Below are 16,254 nucleotides of genomic sequence, written 5' to 3'. Positions count from 1 at the left end.
TTCTTTTACATGTGGCTGTCCAGTTTTCCCAGCACCATTTGTTGAAGAGACTTTCTTTTCTCCATTGTGTGCCCTCAGCTCCTTTGTCAAAGATAAGCTGTCCATAGATGTGTGGTTTTATCTCTGGGCTTTCAATTCTGTTCCACTGATCTGTGCACCTGTTCTTGTACCAGTACCATGCTGTTTTGATGACTGCAGCTTTGTAGTATGTTTTGAAATCGGGGATTGTGATTCCTCCGGCTTTGTTTTTCTTACTCAGGATTGCTTTAGCAATTCGTGGTCTTTTGTTGCCCCATATGAATTTTAGGATTCTTTGTTCAATTTCTGTAAAGAATGTCCTTGGGATTCTGATTGGGATAGCATTGAATCTGTAGATTGCGTTAGGTAGTATGGACATTTTAACTATGTTTATTCTTCCAATCCATGTGCATGGAATGTCTTTCCATCTCTTTATGTCGTCATCAATTTCTTTCAAGAAAGTCTTGTAGTTTTCATTGTATAAATCTTTCACTTCCTTGGTTAAATTTATCCCAAGGTATTTTATTCTTTTCATTGCGATTGTGAATGGGAATGAGCTCTTGAGTTCTTTTTCTGTTGGTTCATTGTTAGTGTATAGAAATGCTACTGATTTATGTATGTTGATTTTATACCCTGCAACTTTGCTGTAGCTGTTGATTGTTTCTAATAGTTTTCCCATGGATTCTTTGGGGTTTTGTATACATAAGATCATGTTGTCTGCAAACAGCAAGAGTTTTACTTCTTCATTGCCTGTTTGGATTCCTTTTATTTCCTTTTCCTGTTGAATTGCTCTGGCCAACACCTCCAGTACTATGTTGAATAGGATTGGTGAAAGTGGGCACCCTTGTCTTGTTCCTGTCCTCAGAGGGATGGCTTTCAGTTTTTGTCTGTTGAGTATGATGTTGGCTATGGGTTTGTCATATATGGCCTTTATTATGTTGAGGTACTTTCCTTCTATACCCATTTTATTGAGGGTTTTTATCATAAATGGGTGTTGGATCTTGTCAAATGCTTTCTCTGCATCTATTGAGATGATCATGTGGTTTTTATTTCTCATTTTGTTAGTGTAGTGTATCACGTTGATTGACTTGTGGATATTGAACCATCCCTGTGTCCCTGGTATAAATCCCACTTGATCATGGTGTATAATCTTTTTGATGTATTGCTGTATTCGGTTTGCCAGAATTTTGTTGAGGATTTTTGCATCTACGTTCATCAGTGATCTCGGCCTGTAGTTCTCCTTCTTTGTGTTGTCCTTGTCAGGTTTGGGGATCAGAGTGATGCTGGCTTCATAGAATGTGTTAGGGAGTACTCCATCTTCCTCAATTTTCTGCAATAGTTTGAGAAGGATAGGTATTAAATCTTCTTTGAATGTTTGGTAGAATTCTCCAGAGAAGCCGTCTGGTCCTGGACTCTTATTTTTGGGGAGGTTTTTGATTACTGTTTCTATTTCTTTACTTGTGATTGGCCTATTCAGATTCTCCATTTCTTCCTGGTTCAGTATGGGGAGGTTGTAAGAGTCCAGGAATTTGTCCATTTCTTCTAGGTTGTTCAATTTGTTGGCATATAGTTTTTCATAGTATTCTCTTATGATCCCTTGTATTTCTTTGGTATCTGTTGTGATTTCTCCTCTCTCATTCCTAACTTTATTTATTTGAGATTTCTCTCTTCTTTTCTTGGTGAGTCTGGCCAAGGGTTTGTCGATTTTGTTAATTTTTGCAAAGAACCAACTCTTTGTTTCATTGATCCTTTCTACTGTCTTTTTAGTTTCAATATCGTTTATTTCTGCTCTTATTTTTATTATTTCCCTCCTTCTACTGACTCTGGGCTTTGTTTGTTCTTCTTTTTCTAATTCTGTTAGGTGTCGTTTGAGGTTGCTTATGTGAGCTTTTTCTTGTTTTGTGAGGTGAGCATGTATTGCGATGAATTTCCCTCTTAGGACTGCTTTTGCTGCATCCCGAATGATTTGGTATGACGTGTTCTCATTTTCATTTGTCTCCAGATAATATTTGATTTGTTCTTTAATTTCTTCAATAATCCATTGTTTGTTCAGTAGCGTGTTGTTTAGTCTCCACATTTTTGCACCTTTCTCTGCTTTATTCTTGTAGTTGATTTCTAGTTTCATAACATTGTGATCAGAAAAGATGCTTGATATTATTTGAACTGTCTTGTATTTATTGAAGCTTGCTTTGTTTCCCAAAATATGGTCTATTCTTGAGAATGTTCCATGCGCACTTGAGAAGAATGTGTAGCCTGCTGTTTTTGGATGAAGTGTTCTATATATATCTATTAAGTCCATCTGGTCTAATTTTTCATTTAATTCTATAATTTCCTTGTTGATTTTCTGTCTGGATGTTCTATCCATTGGTGTTAATGGGGTGTTGAGGTCCCCTACTATTATAGTATTGTTGTTGATGTCTCCTTTTAGTTCTGTTAAGAGTTGCTTTACAAATTTTGGTGCTCCTGTGTTGGGTGTGTATATATTTACAAGTGTTATGTCTTCTTGGCGGAGAGTCCCTTTTATCATTATATACTGTCCCTCTTTGTCTTTCTTTACCTGTTTTGCTTTGAAGTCTACTTTGTCTGATATTAGTATAGCGACACCTGCTTTCTTTTGTTCATTATTAGCTTGGAGTATTGTCTTCCATCCCTTCACTCTGAGTCTGTGTTTGTCTTTGGGGCTGAGGTGTGTTTCCTGGAGGCAGCATATTGTTGGGTCTTGTTCTTTGATCCATCCTGCCACTCTGTGTCTTTTGATTGGAGAGTTTAATCCATTTACATTTAGAGTGATTATTGATATGTGGGGGCCTACCGCTGCCATTTTATGTCTTGTTTTCCGGTTCTCTTCAATTTCCTTTGTTTCTTGTACCATGGTTTAGTCTGTTCTGGTGGAGAGCTGCTACTCTCTGTTGTTGTCCTTCTACTTATCTCCTTTGCTCTTGGTTTTGTAGTCCCTTTCCTTTTTTTGATTTTTCAGGAATGAGGGTTTTCCTGAGCATTTCTTGAAGAGGTGGTTTGGTGGCAATGAACTCCCTTAATTTTTGTTTATCTGGGGAAGTTTTTATTTCTCCATCGTATTTGAAGGATATTTTTGCTGGGTAGAGAATTCTCGGCTGCAGGTTTTTGTCCTTCAGATTTTTGAATATATCATTCCACTCTCTTCTAGCCTGTAAAGTTTCTGCTGAGAAATCTGCTGAAAGCCTGATGGGGGTTCCTTTGTAGGTTAATTTCTTCTGCCTGGCTGCCCTTAGTATTCTCTCCTTGTCGTTGACTTTTGCTAGCTTCACTACTATTATGTCTTGGGGTTGGTCTACTTGCATTGATAAAGTTTGGATATCTATTGGCTTCTGTCACATGAAGTTCCATCTCTCTCCCCAGGTTTGGGAAGTTCTCAGCCATTATTTCTTTGAACAGGCTTTCTGACCCCTTCTCCCTCACTTCTCCTTCTGGTATACTATAATCCTTAGGTTGCATCTCCTAATTGCGTCAGATAATTCTCGGAGAGTTTCTTCATTTCTTTTTAGTCTTAGCTCTCTCTCCTCCTCTGCCTGCAGCATTTCTATATTCCTATCTTCCAAATTGCTAATTCTTTCCTCCATATTATCGGCCCTACTGTTCAGTGCGTCTAGATCTTTCTTAATCTCCTCTCTTGTGTTCTTCATTTCCAGTATTTCTGTTTGGTTCTTCTTTATCGTATCAAACTCTTTTGTGACATAGCTCCTGAACTCATTGAGTTGTCTATATGAATTCTCTTTTAACTCATTGAGTTTTTTAATGATGGCTGTTTTGAAGTCATCATCATTTAGGTTGTATATTTCATTGTCTTTGGGATTGTTTTCTGGGTGTTTGTCATTATCCTTCTGTTCTGGAGATTTAATATATTTTTTCATATTGCTTGATGGTATAGATTTGTGCCTCTGCATAGAGATAGAGTTTAGTTACTGCTTCCACTTGTTTCTACTGGTGTGGTGGGGGGACCGCTGTTTATACTGCTCCAACCAGGAACCCTATCAGCTGTTGCTAACTGGGCCTGGGCCCCTCCTCACAGTCACAGTGATCCTGTGGGCTCCCTCTTCAGCTGTGGAGGCCATCACAGGGGGGTTCAGACTGATGGTGCCTACTGTTGCAGACCACCTAGACATGTTCCCTCCTTAGGGTCTGCAGTGGTGTTATGGGCTTTCCCAGCGGCCAGGGGCAGGATCACTTATATTTGCAGCTCTGTCACTGTCGGCGCCCACAAAATGTCGCTTGTCCACTATAGGTCACAGCAAAGCTATGGGCATTTTCCTCAGTCTGTGGTTAGCTTGCCTAGCTATGCTACTTTTGTCCCAGGGTCTTCCAGCCTTGTGGTTTCCAGGTGGGTGCTCTCTACTAGTGCTGTGCAGAGGCTATCACTGAGGCTTCTGTGAGACTGTAGAGTTTCCCCCTGGGCCACAGAGCTGGGTCGCTGGAACTCATTTGCTCTTGAACTCACTCTGATTAGCCATTTACCCTCACTACTCCATCAAAAAGGTGATTGTCAAGGTCACCAATGATCTCTTTATTGCTATATTCAATGGTCAAGTCTCAGCCTTTATTTTACTTGATCTATCAGCAGGGTTCGACAGAGTTGACCATTCTTTCCTCTTTGTTCAACTTCCAGAGAAGCTGGTTTCCCTTGTGTGTGCATCCCACTGGCTATTCCCTCTCAGTCTCCTTTGTTAATTCAGCCTCATCCGCCTATCCTCTAAATGTTAGCTTTCCCTTCCCTCTCTACACAGATTCTCTTGGTGACCTAATGTGGTCTCATGACTTTAAGTTGTAGCTAAATACTGGTGACTCTCCAATTTATAACTCCCAGCTGGAGTTAACTTTTCCCTGAACTCTAGAGTCAAATGTCTCACTGCCTACTTGGCTTTTCCATCTGGCCATCAGCATCTTACATTATATGGCCAAAGAGGACCTCCTGATAGTCCCCCAATCTGCCCTCTCACTGCCTTGCCCGTTTCAGTAACTGCAAACACATTTAATCCTTCTAGTCACTCAGGTCAAAAAACCTGGTGTCATCCTTGACTCCTGATCTCTCATCTTCCATATCCATCAGCAAAACTTATTGATTCTACTTTCAAACTTTTGCCAGACCCAATCACTTCTTACCACCCCCACAGCTAACATTTTGGTCAAGTCACCAATATCCTTGATTGAATTATTTCAATAGTTACCTACATTTGATGCTGTGGTATGCTCCCAGATGTCCCTTTCAGGCCCAAGGCTGCTGAGAGCGTCATCTGCTGAGTTCCTCCCCAGACACTGTTTTTGGCCAAAGGTGAACTACCTTACTCAAGGTTATAACCCCTCGCCAGTGGCAACCACGTCCAATGATGGGTCCCTGTGGGAGGACAAAGCCCAGCCCCAGCCTCGTCTCTGAAGGGCAACCTCAGCTTCAGAGACCGTCTGAGGACTCTGGTAGTCCTGTGTCATGTTCAACATCTCCTTTTGCCAGGTCCTGTCTCTCTCACTTTCTTACAGGTGTTGCTCCTGAGAGCACTTCTCAACAAGTTTCCTGAAAACAAATTTTCATCTAGAGTCTGTTTTCCACAGAACTTGACCTAAGATGTTTCTAACTGTAGACTGTTTTCAACAGGGTGGCTAGTGTGATCTGTCATGACATGGGTCTGATCAACTCACTCTTCTGCCAAACATCTTTTAAAGGTTTCCATTTCACTCAGAGTTAAGGACGTAACAATGTTTCAGTCACTGACAGACCACATACACGATGGTGGTCCTATAAGATTAGTACCATGTAGCCTAGGTGTGTAGTAGGCTATACCATGTAGGTTTGTGTAAGTACACCCTATGATGTTCGTACAATGACAAAATCGCCTAATGACATATTTCTTAAAATGTGTCCCTGTCATTAAGCAATGCATGGCTGTATCTTATTTATTCATCATGTTTATTGCCTAGTCCCCCAATAAAATGTATTTTCAACAAGGGCAGAGTTTTTGTATTGTTCATTGCTCTATGCCTGGAGCCTAGAACAGGTCCTGCTATGTAGAATTTTAGAAATGCTTGTTTTGTTTTGTTCATGCAACTATAATCAAATTCTCATTTATGACTTACATCCACTTAGTTTAAGTATCATAAAACCACAAAGAGCATACCTGGGCTACAAAGTCTATAATTTTCCCCTTGATGTGAACATCTTCAAGAGGAACTGAATTCCCAGAGGCATCCTGAAGGCCGGACTTGATGTTGCTGAAAGGTTTGCTGTCTGGTAGCTGGTAATCTACGTATTTAAAATGATAATGTTAGCTTTCAAAACCATCCCTGCACTGTCTACTTTTGTTACCTTGATCTTTATTCCTTCCCTTTCCCTTCACACATTATATTTTAGGAAAAATGGACAAATAGCATTTGATGATTTTTCAATAGCCAATTCTCAAAAGTAAGTGAACCCACATGAGAAAAATGGGGGCACCATTCTCAACAGATACCCTGCCTTTTGGATCCAGAGACTCCTCGAAGTAATGCTATTACTCGAAAGACATACATTTAAACGTACACACAAACACATAGAGGTCTGATGAATATCTAAATAAGCGTAGCTTAAGCATGAATCTAGATATCTACATTCCCTGACTTGTAATTTTGAATTGGTCAGTCACTCTTATCTTTTGTGCCACAAAAGCATGTTGGAGCAACATGAGACTCCTCAGAGCTTCAGTCCAAGGGAGACTGAATCAAATTCTTAGTATAGCATTATAAAAATGTTCATGTGCTACATGCACTATGTGGTACAAAAATACAGTTAGATATATATAATTACACACTCTTTTACCAGACATTTCATTTAATGACTCCCAGAGAAAACAGAGGAGTCATCTTCTCATATATGAAATCACAAATTTTTGATAAAAAATAATTTGACGACAGTTAGAAATGTTAATGTGTTTTTATAATGCTATTAATTAATATTCTAATAGTTTGGGCTTGTGATTTTCTGAGAAGCTATCATCCTTTCATATAAATATATGTTTTATATAAAAATATTTATTTAAAAAATATTAGTACTACTAATATATAAGCTGCACATTACAAATTTTGGAATACCTTCATTTAATACAGATAGTGATCTTATACCAACGGGAAAGAAGCTGAAGCCCAGAAAGTTTATGCAGTTTGTCCAATTTTGCACAGCCTAGTAAGTGGCAAGTTGACACGTGAACCCAAGTTTCCTGACTCTAAAGCTGCAGTTTCTGTGTATTCCACCAATCCCCATTATACGTTTTGCACTTTGACATCTTCAGTTGGTTCAGTGGGTTTTAGTGTTGGCTTTCCTGAGGTGGACAAGCTCAACTTTAGTGTGTTAATGAAGTAATATGTAATTTTGAGATCATTTAACCTCTCTTAATCATCCTGGATTTTATTTTTACAAAATAAAAAAGGAAGTAAAAATTTATGTATGAGGTCATAGATATAGTTACCAAACATGCATATAAATTCCACTGAAAATATAAATTTGGGGGCCAGCCCCGTGGCTGAGTGGATAAGTTCGTGCACTCTGCTTCGGCGGCCCAGGGTCTCGGCAGTTCGAATCCTGGGCATGGACATGGCACCACTCATCAGGCCATGCTGAGGTGGCGTCCCACATGCCACAACTAGAAGGACCCATAGCTAAAAATACACAACTTTCTACCGGGGGTTTTTGAGAGGAAAAGGAAAAATAAAATCTTTAAAAAAAAAAGAAAGAAAAAGAAAACATAACATTTGAGTTCCATAAATATCACATAAAACAGCATTCAAGAAAACTGTCTTACCTTCAACCTTTGAGAAATTTGAAAACTCAGGTCTCTGTTCCTCTAATTCAGTACTATCACAAGGATGAAAGTCCTTTATTTCATCTCCAGCTATGCAAAATTTAACAATATATTTCATTTTAACCTGATTAGTTTTATACACAACAAATTCATCATCCTAGAGCAAACAGAAATGAATAGTTAGTGAAAAAAGCCCTTTATTGGCAAATGTTTTCACAAAAGCAGAATTTCACATTTGCTAGTTTAGAAAATATCGAGTTCAGATGGTAGATACAACAATTATTTAAATCAAGCATATTTAATAAAAGCAGGAGCCTCTCTGCCTGTTTCTTGACATAAATACCTCGAAGTCCGTGGGAACAGTGGCTGTTCCTGGAACCCCGTGGACACTGTCATAACCCGGTGGTGCTTCCACTAAGGAGAAGTCCTTCTTGTGTAAGTCCATGCACTTTCCAAGGGCTACTTCACAGATGACCAAGAGTCTGGTGCCATCTGTCTCTCCTGGGTGGGAATACTTAGTACTTGTACTGCACGTGAAAGGAAATAAGTACGTATTTATAATCTACAGTTACGTGGCAATAACACTTCATTATATATATAGGATATATTGTTTAAAAGACTTTGCTGGTAGAATGTTCCAAATTCTACTGAACTGAAATATCTCTGAAGATTCAATTTAGAACTTCATTATTCACTTACTTATTTAAAACCTTAATGTTTCGAACACATATATTGCCCTTCTGTTGTGCTAATCAGCGCTCAAAGCACTTTGTTTCTGGGGAGAGAGGAATTCCACTGTTTCCCCTAGTCTTTATTAACTACTAAAATATACATTTTGGTATAGTAAAGAGCAGAGTGGTGAAAGAGAAGGAAAAAACCCCACCATATTAATTAAGAAAAAGTAGATTAATTCCCTGCCATAAAGTTCAGAAAGGACATTAAATACCAAGTAAGCAAGAATTAGTGAAAGGGGAAGACAGGCACTGTATTCTCGCAAAGCCTTCCGAATCCAAATGGAAAACAGAAGTTTCAAATGACATCTAAAGGAGAAGTTTTGCTGTAACTTTCTTCAGGAATCAGCAGCTTTAAGAAAGCAACTTTTGCTACTAGGAACACAGGCTAGGACACCTTTAGGAGGCACACTTGTTGGACATACTTCTATTTTATCAAAGATCAAGACCAAAATGGAGAAGTGTTGCCTGGTGACCGTTTGTTCTGGCCCCTCCAAGACTCACACTTCTGTTTTTAATAACCGATTTCTCCCATTCCTGCTATAACCTCTTTCCCTGTAACTAACATGTGGCCCTTCAGCTTTCTCCCTCCATCTCCTTCCTTTCCTGCCACACTTTCCACAGAGCTCAATGACTGTCTCTCCTTGCTTGTTTGCTGATTGCTCCTCAATCCACGCAATTTGGCTCTATTCATACTTCTCACTGAAATCACTCTGTCGAAAGTCACTACGGATTTCAAGTTGGATAAATTCAACTGAATGCCGATTTATTTCTAACAAATATTTTAACATCTAAAAAATTTTACTTTGAAATATTTTGTACATAGGAAAGAGCATTTGTACTGTAAATGTCAAGTTTCAAGAATAATAATTAGACAAACAACCATATAGATACCACATAGTTTAAGAAACAGAACATCATCAATATTTCTTTGTTGCCCTCATGGCATCACCTTCCCTGCCTCTCAGACGTAATCTAACCACTATCTTGATTTTTGTGTATATTATTTTTTCTTTCTTTTATAGTACTGACACATAGGTATGTGTCCCTCAACAATATAATGTTTGGTTTTGCTTGTTTTTGAACTCTGCATATATATAGAATCATATAGCTACGTTTGTTCCATGTTATGTTTCTAAGGCTCATCCATTTGACGAGGAGCTATAGTGTACTTGTTTAAATGGTCATATAGGACTCCACCAAAATTTATCAATCCATACCACCATCAGGAGACATGTGCATCATTTCCTGTTTTAGTAACCGTGTTCTCAGCCATTGCTATACATGTCTCCTGGTCAATGTATACCAAGTTCTACTAGGGTAGTGATTCTTGATCTAGGCTGCATATTATAATCACTCACCAAGCTTAAGATCTATTGATAACCAAATCTCACCCCTAGAGATCCTGATTTAATTAATGTGGGGTGTGTTAAAATTAATAAAGAAAAGCTCAACCAATATTGAAGATGGGAAGGCCTGTAGAGGGAGCTCTCATGCCCTACACTCTTTGTCAATTACAGACTCCAACAGGAAGAAGCATCAGTTACTGACCCCAGCAGGAAGAGACATACCTTGCACCCCCAAACAGGAAGTGCAACTACTTTACTACTCTAGCAGGAGGAAGGAAGACTTCTTTCTTGCTCAGCCAATGGAAAATGCCACAGCTCAGCCAATGAGAAGCTGTTGTCATCTGAACTTTTGCTTTCCTCCAATGAACTCTCATTTTTTCCTTGCTGATGACTTCTTTTCCTTGTTGCCCTCTCCTCATTATAAAAGCCCTCCAGGTTGTGTGACCCCTCGGGGTATCTCTCCGCTTGCCAGATGAGATGCTGCCTCATTCATGAGTCACTTAGATCTTCCAATTCGATCTTCAAATGTACTCAGTTTAATTGTGGTTTTTTAACACATTGATGGCAGTGGTGGGATCCAAAGTAACCTTCCGACAACATCTGGGGACAACAACAAACACAGGCGTGGTGCCCAGGGACCCTTCTGAGTTCACTATCTTCTCAATGTTTCTAGGGACCACTGGTATGTTCCTCTCGGTTCAAGCTCTGCTGTGTTTGAGCTCCCCATGTAACTGGCCCTCCTTTCAGATGGCAATTCCCAGGATGCAGTAAAATCTCTTGTTACTGCTTATTTTTGATTGGAAAACCCCAGCCCTTAATTCTGCGCCCAGATTCCATGCTGGAAACTGTTGGTGGCAGCTGCACTTCTCCCTTTCGTTTGGAATCAGTTCACAGTCCTCAGTTCTTGGGGTTTGCTGGTTCAATTCTTATTCCCCAGTCCAAAGTTCTATGGGAACTGCTGACGGTGCACAAAGGGCCGCCTTCTGGCCAGGACCCAGTAACACATGTTGGTTACTGCTGATATATTAAGGTGCCAGGCTTGTTTGTCTTGTTTTATGTGGATAAAAGCTAGCTAAAGAAACAGGATTCTTTAAATCCAAAAAACTGAACATGCCACCTTCCAGCACACCTGCTGGTTTTATGATTAAGAACTATAGTCCCGGAAGTTGCAGATATCTAGAAAGATGGCAAGATTTTACTATAAACAACCTAGAGTTACAATGGCTATTGTGGGGAATATTTCAGTTGGATAAAACCGCTTATTCAAGACATGCACTTGAGACCAAGGGATCCAAGTAGAACAGACAGAGTGAGATGTTTACTTTAACTGGCATGCAGAAGATTCCAAAACGGTTTCATTAAAAGATTCATTACAAAAGGCTAATGAAAAATTAAACAGACAAAAAGTACGTAAAACTAAAGATGATAGGATGGATGTGACTATGGACGTGACTCCTACTGTCCCCTCTTGCCCTTTTTCACCTGAGTACTCACGTTTTATAATTCTGTGTCTGAACGGTGTTTCTACTCTGAAGAGACAATTAAACAATTATGAGTAAAAATAAAACGACCTGAGGCTGCAGACGAGCCCCCTCAGGTGTCCTTCACCCCTTGGTCGATGATTGAATTAAGAGCTATAGTCAAACAATTTCCTAAACCCAGGGAGGCCACAGGCCTGACTGAAACCATGACTATAGCCGAGCATTTTCAAAGGACTTTGGAGCAAGATGGTAAACAAAAATCCACCAAGGTGGGGCCGGCCCAATGGCATAAGTTAAGTTCGCACATTCCATTTTGGTGGCCCAGGGTTTGCAGGTTGAGATCCTGGGCGCAGACCTACACACCACTCATTAAGCCATGCTGTGGTGGCATCCCACATACAAAATACAGGAAGACTGGCATAGATGTCAGCTCAGGGCCAATCTTCCTCACCAAAAAAAAAAAAAACAAAAAATCCACCAAGTTAATAGCTATACAGCTACAAAAGCTCCCAGATCAGAGACCCAAAATAACACCAGGGCCTCCTGCATTGCACCCTCCCTAGGGTACCCTCTTGGAAAAAATGCTGGTCCAAAGATTAATGTCTTAATTGTGATCAACTGGGACACTGGAAAAGAGATTGCCCTGAAAGATCCTGTGCAAATCCTTCTTGAATGCCCCATAACTACCTCCAGGGGAGGTCCCCACATGGGTCCCTCTCAAAGTTGAAGGGACTCTGAGGGATACCCTGGTAAACTGCTATGTTATTCCCTTAAACAGCCACGGGGAAACTACAATTAAAATTGATGGACTTATCTGATCTGACAAAAATATTTACTGTTGGTCCCAGCTGAAAGCACATAAGATATTTTTAAAAACTTAACAAATTTATGATCAGAAATTTGGCCAAATTGGAAACTGATATTCAGAGCCTGATAGGAATTTTATTTTTGGCCTTCTCCTCTATGCTGAAATAAAACTATGTACACAGAAGGAAAGAAGAAAACTAGAGGGCCCGTCCTGTGGCCTAATGCTTAAGCTCGCTGTGCTCCGCTTTGGGGGTCCAGGTTCGGTTCCCGGGTGCAGGCCTACACCACTCATCTGTCAGTGGCCATGCTGGGGTGGGAAGATTAAGAAAGAAAGACGAAGACTGGTAGTGGATGTTAGCTTGGAGTGAATCTTCCTCGGGGGAAAAAAAAATGAAGCAGCAAACTAGACATAAGGTAATTGAAAGGGCAGATAAGCCTCTTTATCATTCAGGCTGCAGTCCAGCTCTTTGGGGAGCTGGAAACAACCATCTGTCACGCAAATCTCTGTAGGGCCAAAGGTGCAGCTCTAGAAGTTCAAAGTCTACTCACCCTTTTGCCAATCCCCCCCAAACCTCACCTATTCCTCTCAAAATGCTTAGAAAGATCAGGACATTGGAAACAGAATTGTCCTGCATTTAATCTGTGCCTTTGTGGTATAAATTTTCTATCCCCATCTTCTCTAGGACCTAAGAGCTATTCTTTGAAATGCAAACGTTTCTCATCAGAAAGGGGGGAGGCATTTGGAAATTGGGCTAATAAAAAAATCTTAAATGTCCTCTCCACAAATACTAGCGAAAACAAAACTGCTAAGATCTCTGCCTCTATGTGTGTATGTTTTGTCCTATATAAATGTATACACACACACACGTTGTAAATGTGATATCTTTCTACCTTTGGATGGTACTGCTAAAATTGATTTGTAAAATAGTTCTATTTAGTTGGTTTGAAGGCAAGCATTTGCAAAAATTGGCCATTCTAAAGTTCTCAGGATTATTAAAAAAACGGAACTAACCCAAATGTGTTTTCAAGTTCATGTGATCTAAGATGATCTTTAGTAAATAAAAGTTAGTTTAAGTTTGTTGCTTTAATTAAAACAGGAATGTCTTTAGAGTTATCAGCACTAAATATAATACTTCTATTCTACCGAGGCTTACAAATTTGTCAGCAAGAAAAATAATTTGGAATGGTGAAATTTTCATAAGTAATATAAACCTAATTGTTAAGCACAAATAAATTTAAAAATGTAAGTAGAACAAAAGGTTTTTAGGTGAATTTTCAAAAAAGTTTCTCAAATCTTTTTGACAACTTGAAACTTTGAAGTTTTGCTAAGTTAAATTAAATGATAGAAGCCTACTGAATATCTAATAAGATAAAATATTGAATAATAATTAATGAATATAGGTTTATCTACTTCTCACTTCTTATTGCAGAGACACTAAAGATAAAATTAGGTCTATTAGTAAATATATCTTGTGTCCCACTGAGAATTTTTCTATGAAAAAGCACACATTTCTAGAAATTATAAAAAGTATCTGTAAGTCTGCCAATCCACAGAATGCTAATATAAAGGACAGTTTATAATTGCTTACATCTTAGTTTTCACCAGAAATTAAAGTCTTCTAAGGGTTAAAAATTCTAACATATGTAATTAAAACTACTAGAAATAATATGGGAAAAAATTTTACGTATGGTCAGTACTGGCCACGATTGGAATCCTTCTGTGTGCTGTGTCTGTATAGTCATGTAAGTGTTCTAGAAATTGTGTGAAATTTCTAAAATCCTAATATGTTCTGGTATAATGTTATCAGTCACAATTCTAGTTATTATCTGAAAATGTATGTCACAGAAATAATCAAATTCCCTCATCAACTGCATTATAATGAACCATATTTTTTTTTAGTCTATTGTCATTCATAGTTACTCTGACGTCTTGGCAAAGATGCTTCACCTTCAAGAATATTCATAGAAAGGAAACTTACAAAACTAAACTGTTTCTTGGCATCAAAATCAAGACTCACACTAAAAGGACTGAAGCTGAGTACCAGGAAAATGCCCTAGTTGACTTTCAGGCAAAGGCAGCGGGAACACAATCTATACAGATTGTAGCACATGTGGATGAAGTCCAGTCTGCTTCTGCAAAAAAATGACCTCTCATTGCGACTTTTGCCATCATAATGTCCTTGTATCACAGCAACAGTCTGCTCGTGAGTCAGAAAAATTAGGATGGGTAAACAATGGTGGCAAATTAAATGAACAGTTTGGGCTATGGGAAACCCAAGACAGCCACTTGGTTCTTCCTGGCTCCCTGGGAAACCCCATTTTTCAGGTTTTGCATTCCTTCCCCCACCAGTGTGCATTTACGATGACTCAAATTGGGGCCAGCCCCTTGGCCATATGGTTAAGTTCGCACGCTCTGCTTTGGTGGCCTAGGGCTACGCTGGTTCAGATCCTGGGCACGGACCTAGCACCACTCATCAAGCCACACTGAGGTGGCATCCCACATGCCACAACTAGAAGGACCTACAGCTAAAATATACAACTATGTACTGGGGGGCTTTGGGGAGAAGAAGTAAAAAGAAAATCTTTAAATAAAAAGAAAAAGATGACTCAAATTATGAATCAACATTGGTGAGAAGACTTCTACAAAACTGCAACTCACTGCCTTGACAGCAGAAGAATAAAGGGATCAATGTGCTCTTGCTGTATTCGCTGTTCTATTTTCTCTCCACAACAAAACAGAAGCTTCCCACTCATTCATCTCACCTCTATAATTGCCAGAAATGAGAACTTCTAGGAGGCGTGTGATTCTGGGTTTGCCCCTGCAGGGAGAGCTTTCTCTCCACGGATCGGACTAAGCGCCAATGAACAAACGATCAGAAATATCTCCCTAACGTTAGGAGAGTTGGCCAATTCCCCAGCCAAATCAGTCTCAGCTCAGCAATGATCACTTGACTTGTCAGCTAAAATAGTTTTGGATAATCGTATAGCCCTTGATTATCCACTTTCTGAGCAAGGAGGTGTCTGTGCAATAAATACCTCCTGTTGCACATAAATAAACGCCTCTGGAGAAGTAGAAACCCAATTGCATAAAATTAGGGAACAAGCACAGTGGCTACAGTAAGTTTCACCTGATAATCTACAGTCTTGATTTGGTCAGCTGGTTACCTTCCGGTCTGGGCTCCTCGTTTAGAACCATCTCACAACCTGGATTTGTTCTATACCTACGGCTTGTTGAACCTCTGTAAAAATGACATGCCTAATAAGGTGATGCTAATTCAGTGCTTCGAGAGGATTTCCAATGCTTACGACCTCGACTGAATATAGACTTTGAATAAGAAACACCTGAGAGTTCTTCCTATGACTCTTTCTTGTTACTCAAATGTGGCCTCAAGCGCTTTCTAGTCGGTGCACTTTCCCTCTAATATGGGACACAACACCCAGAAAAGGTCCTTCCTGGCACCAAGAGATAAAGGCTACTGAATTTGGAAAACCTGACCCTTGATCAGCAATGCTTTTGAAGAAAGATCTTGATCAAAAAGGGGTACCTGTTAAAATTAATAAAGGAAACCTCAACTAAATTTGGAGTTGGGAAGGTCTGTAGAGGGTGCTCTCATGCCGTGCCACTCCTCGTCAATTGCCCCAAACAGGAAGATGTCAATTACAGACCCCAATAGGAAGACATCAGTTACTGACCCCAACAGGAAGAAGCATGATTTACTGACCCGAACAGGAAGAGACATACCTTACACTCCAAAACAGGAAGTGCAACTACTTTACTACTCTAGCAGGAGGAAGGAAGACTTCCTTCTTGCCCAGCAATGAGCCCAGCCAATGGAAGATGCCACAGCTCAGCCAATGAGAAGTTGTCATCATCTGAACTTTTACTTTCCTCCAATGAACTTGCTAATGACTTCCTTTCCTTGTCCCACTCTCCTGAATATAAAAGCCTTCTGTGTCATGTAACCCCCAGAGTATCTCTCTGCTTGCCAGATGAGATGCAGTCATGAATCATTTAATAAAGCCAATTAGATCTTCTAATTTACTCAGTTGAATTTTGTTTTTTAACAGG

At 39.6% G+C, this 16,254-nt stretch overlaps 1 protein-coding gene across 10 annotated transcripts in view; it reads right to left on the bottom strand.

Moving 5' to 3' along the window:
- PARP4 (poly(ADP-ribose) polymerase family member 4) overlaps positions 1-16,254 on the bottom strand; it is a 129,706-nt gene that overhangs the window by 85,386 nt on the left and 28,066 nt on the right. For all 10 annotated transcript variants that reach the window (XM_014839326.3, XM_014839328.3, XM_070520317.1 and 7 more), the window contains 3 exons: positions 8,161-8,344; positions 7,818-7,974; positions 6,162-6,286 (listed from right to left, as the gene is read on the bottom strand). In XM_014839326.3, the coding sequence (XP_014694812.1) occupies positions 6,162-6,286; positions 7,818-7,974; positions 8,161-8,344 (466 nt within the window). The remainder of the gene's footprint in view (positions 1-6,161; positions 6,287-7,817; positions 7,975-8,160; positions 8,345-16,254) is intronic.

Source organism: Equus asinus, chromosome 11, assembly GCF_041296235.1.
Source record: "Equus asinus isolate D_3611 breed Donkey chromosome 11, EquAss-T2T_v2, whole genome shotgun sequence".
In the NCBI taxonomy this organism is placed as follows: Eukaryota; Metazoa; Chordata; class Mammalia; order Perissodactyla; family Equidae; genus Equus; species Equus asinus.
The sequence above is the reverse complement of the archived record's forward strand: the minus strand, read 5'-3'. Positions and strand labels throughout refer to the sequence as shown.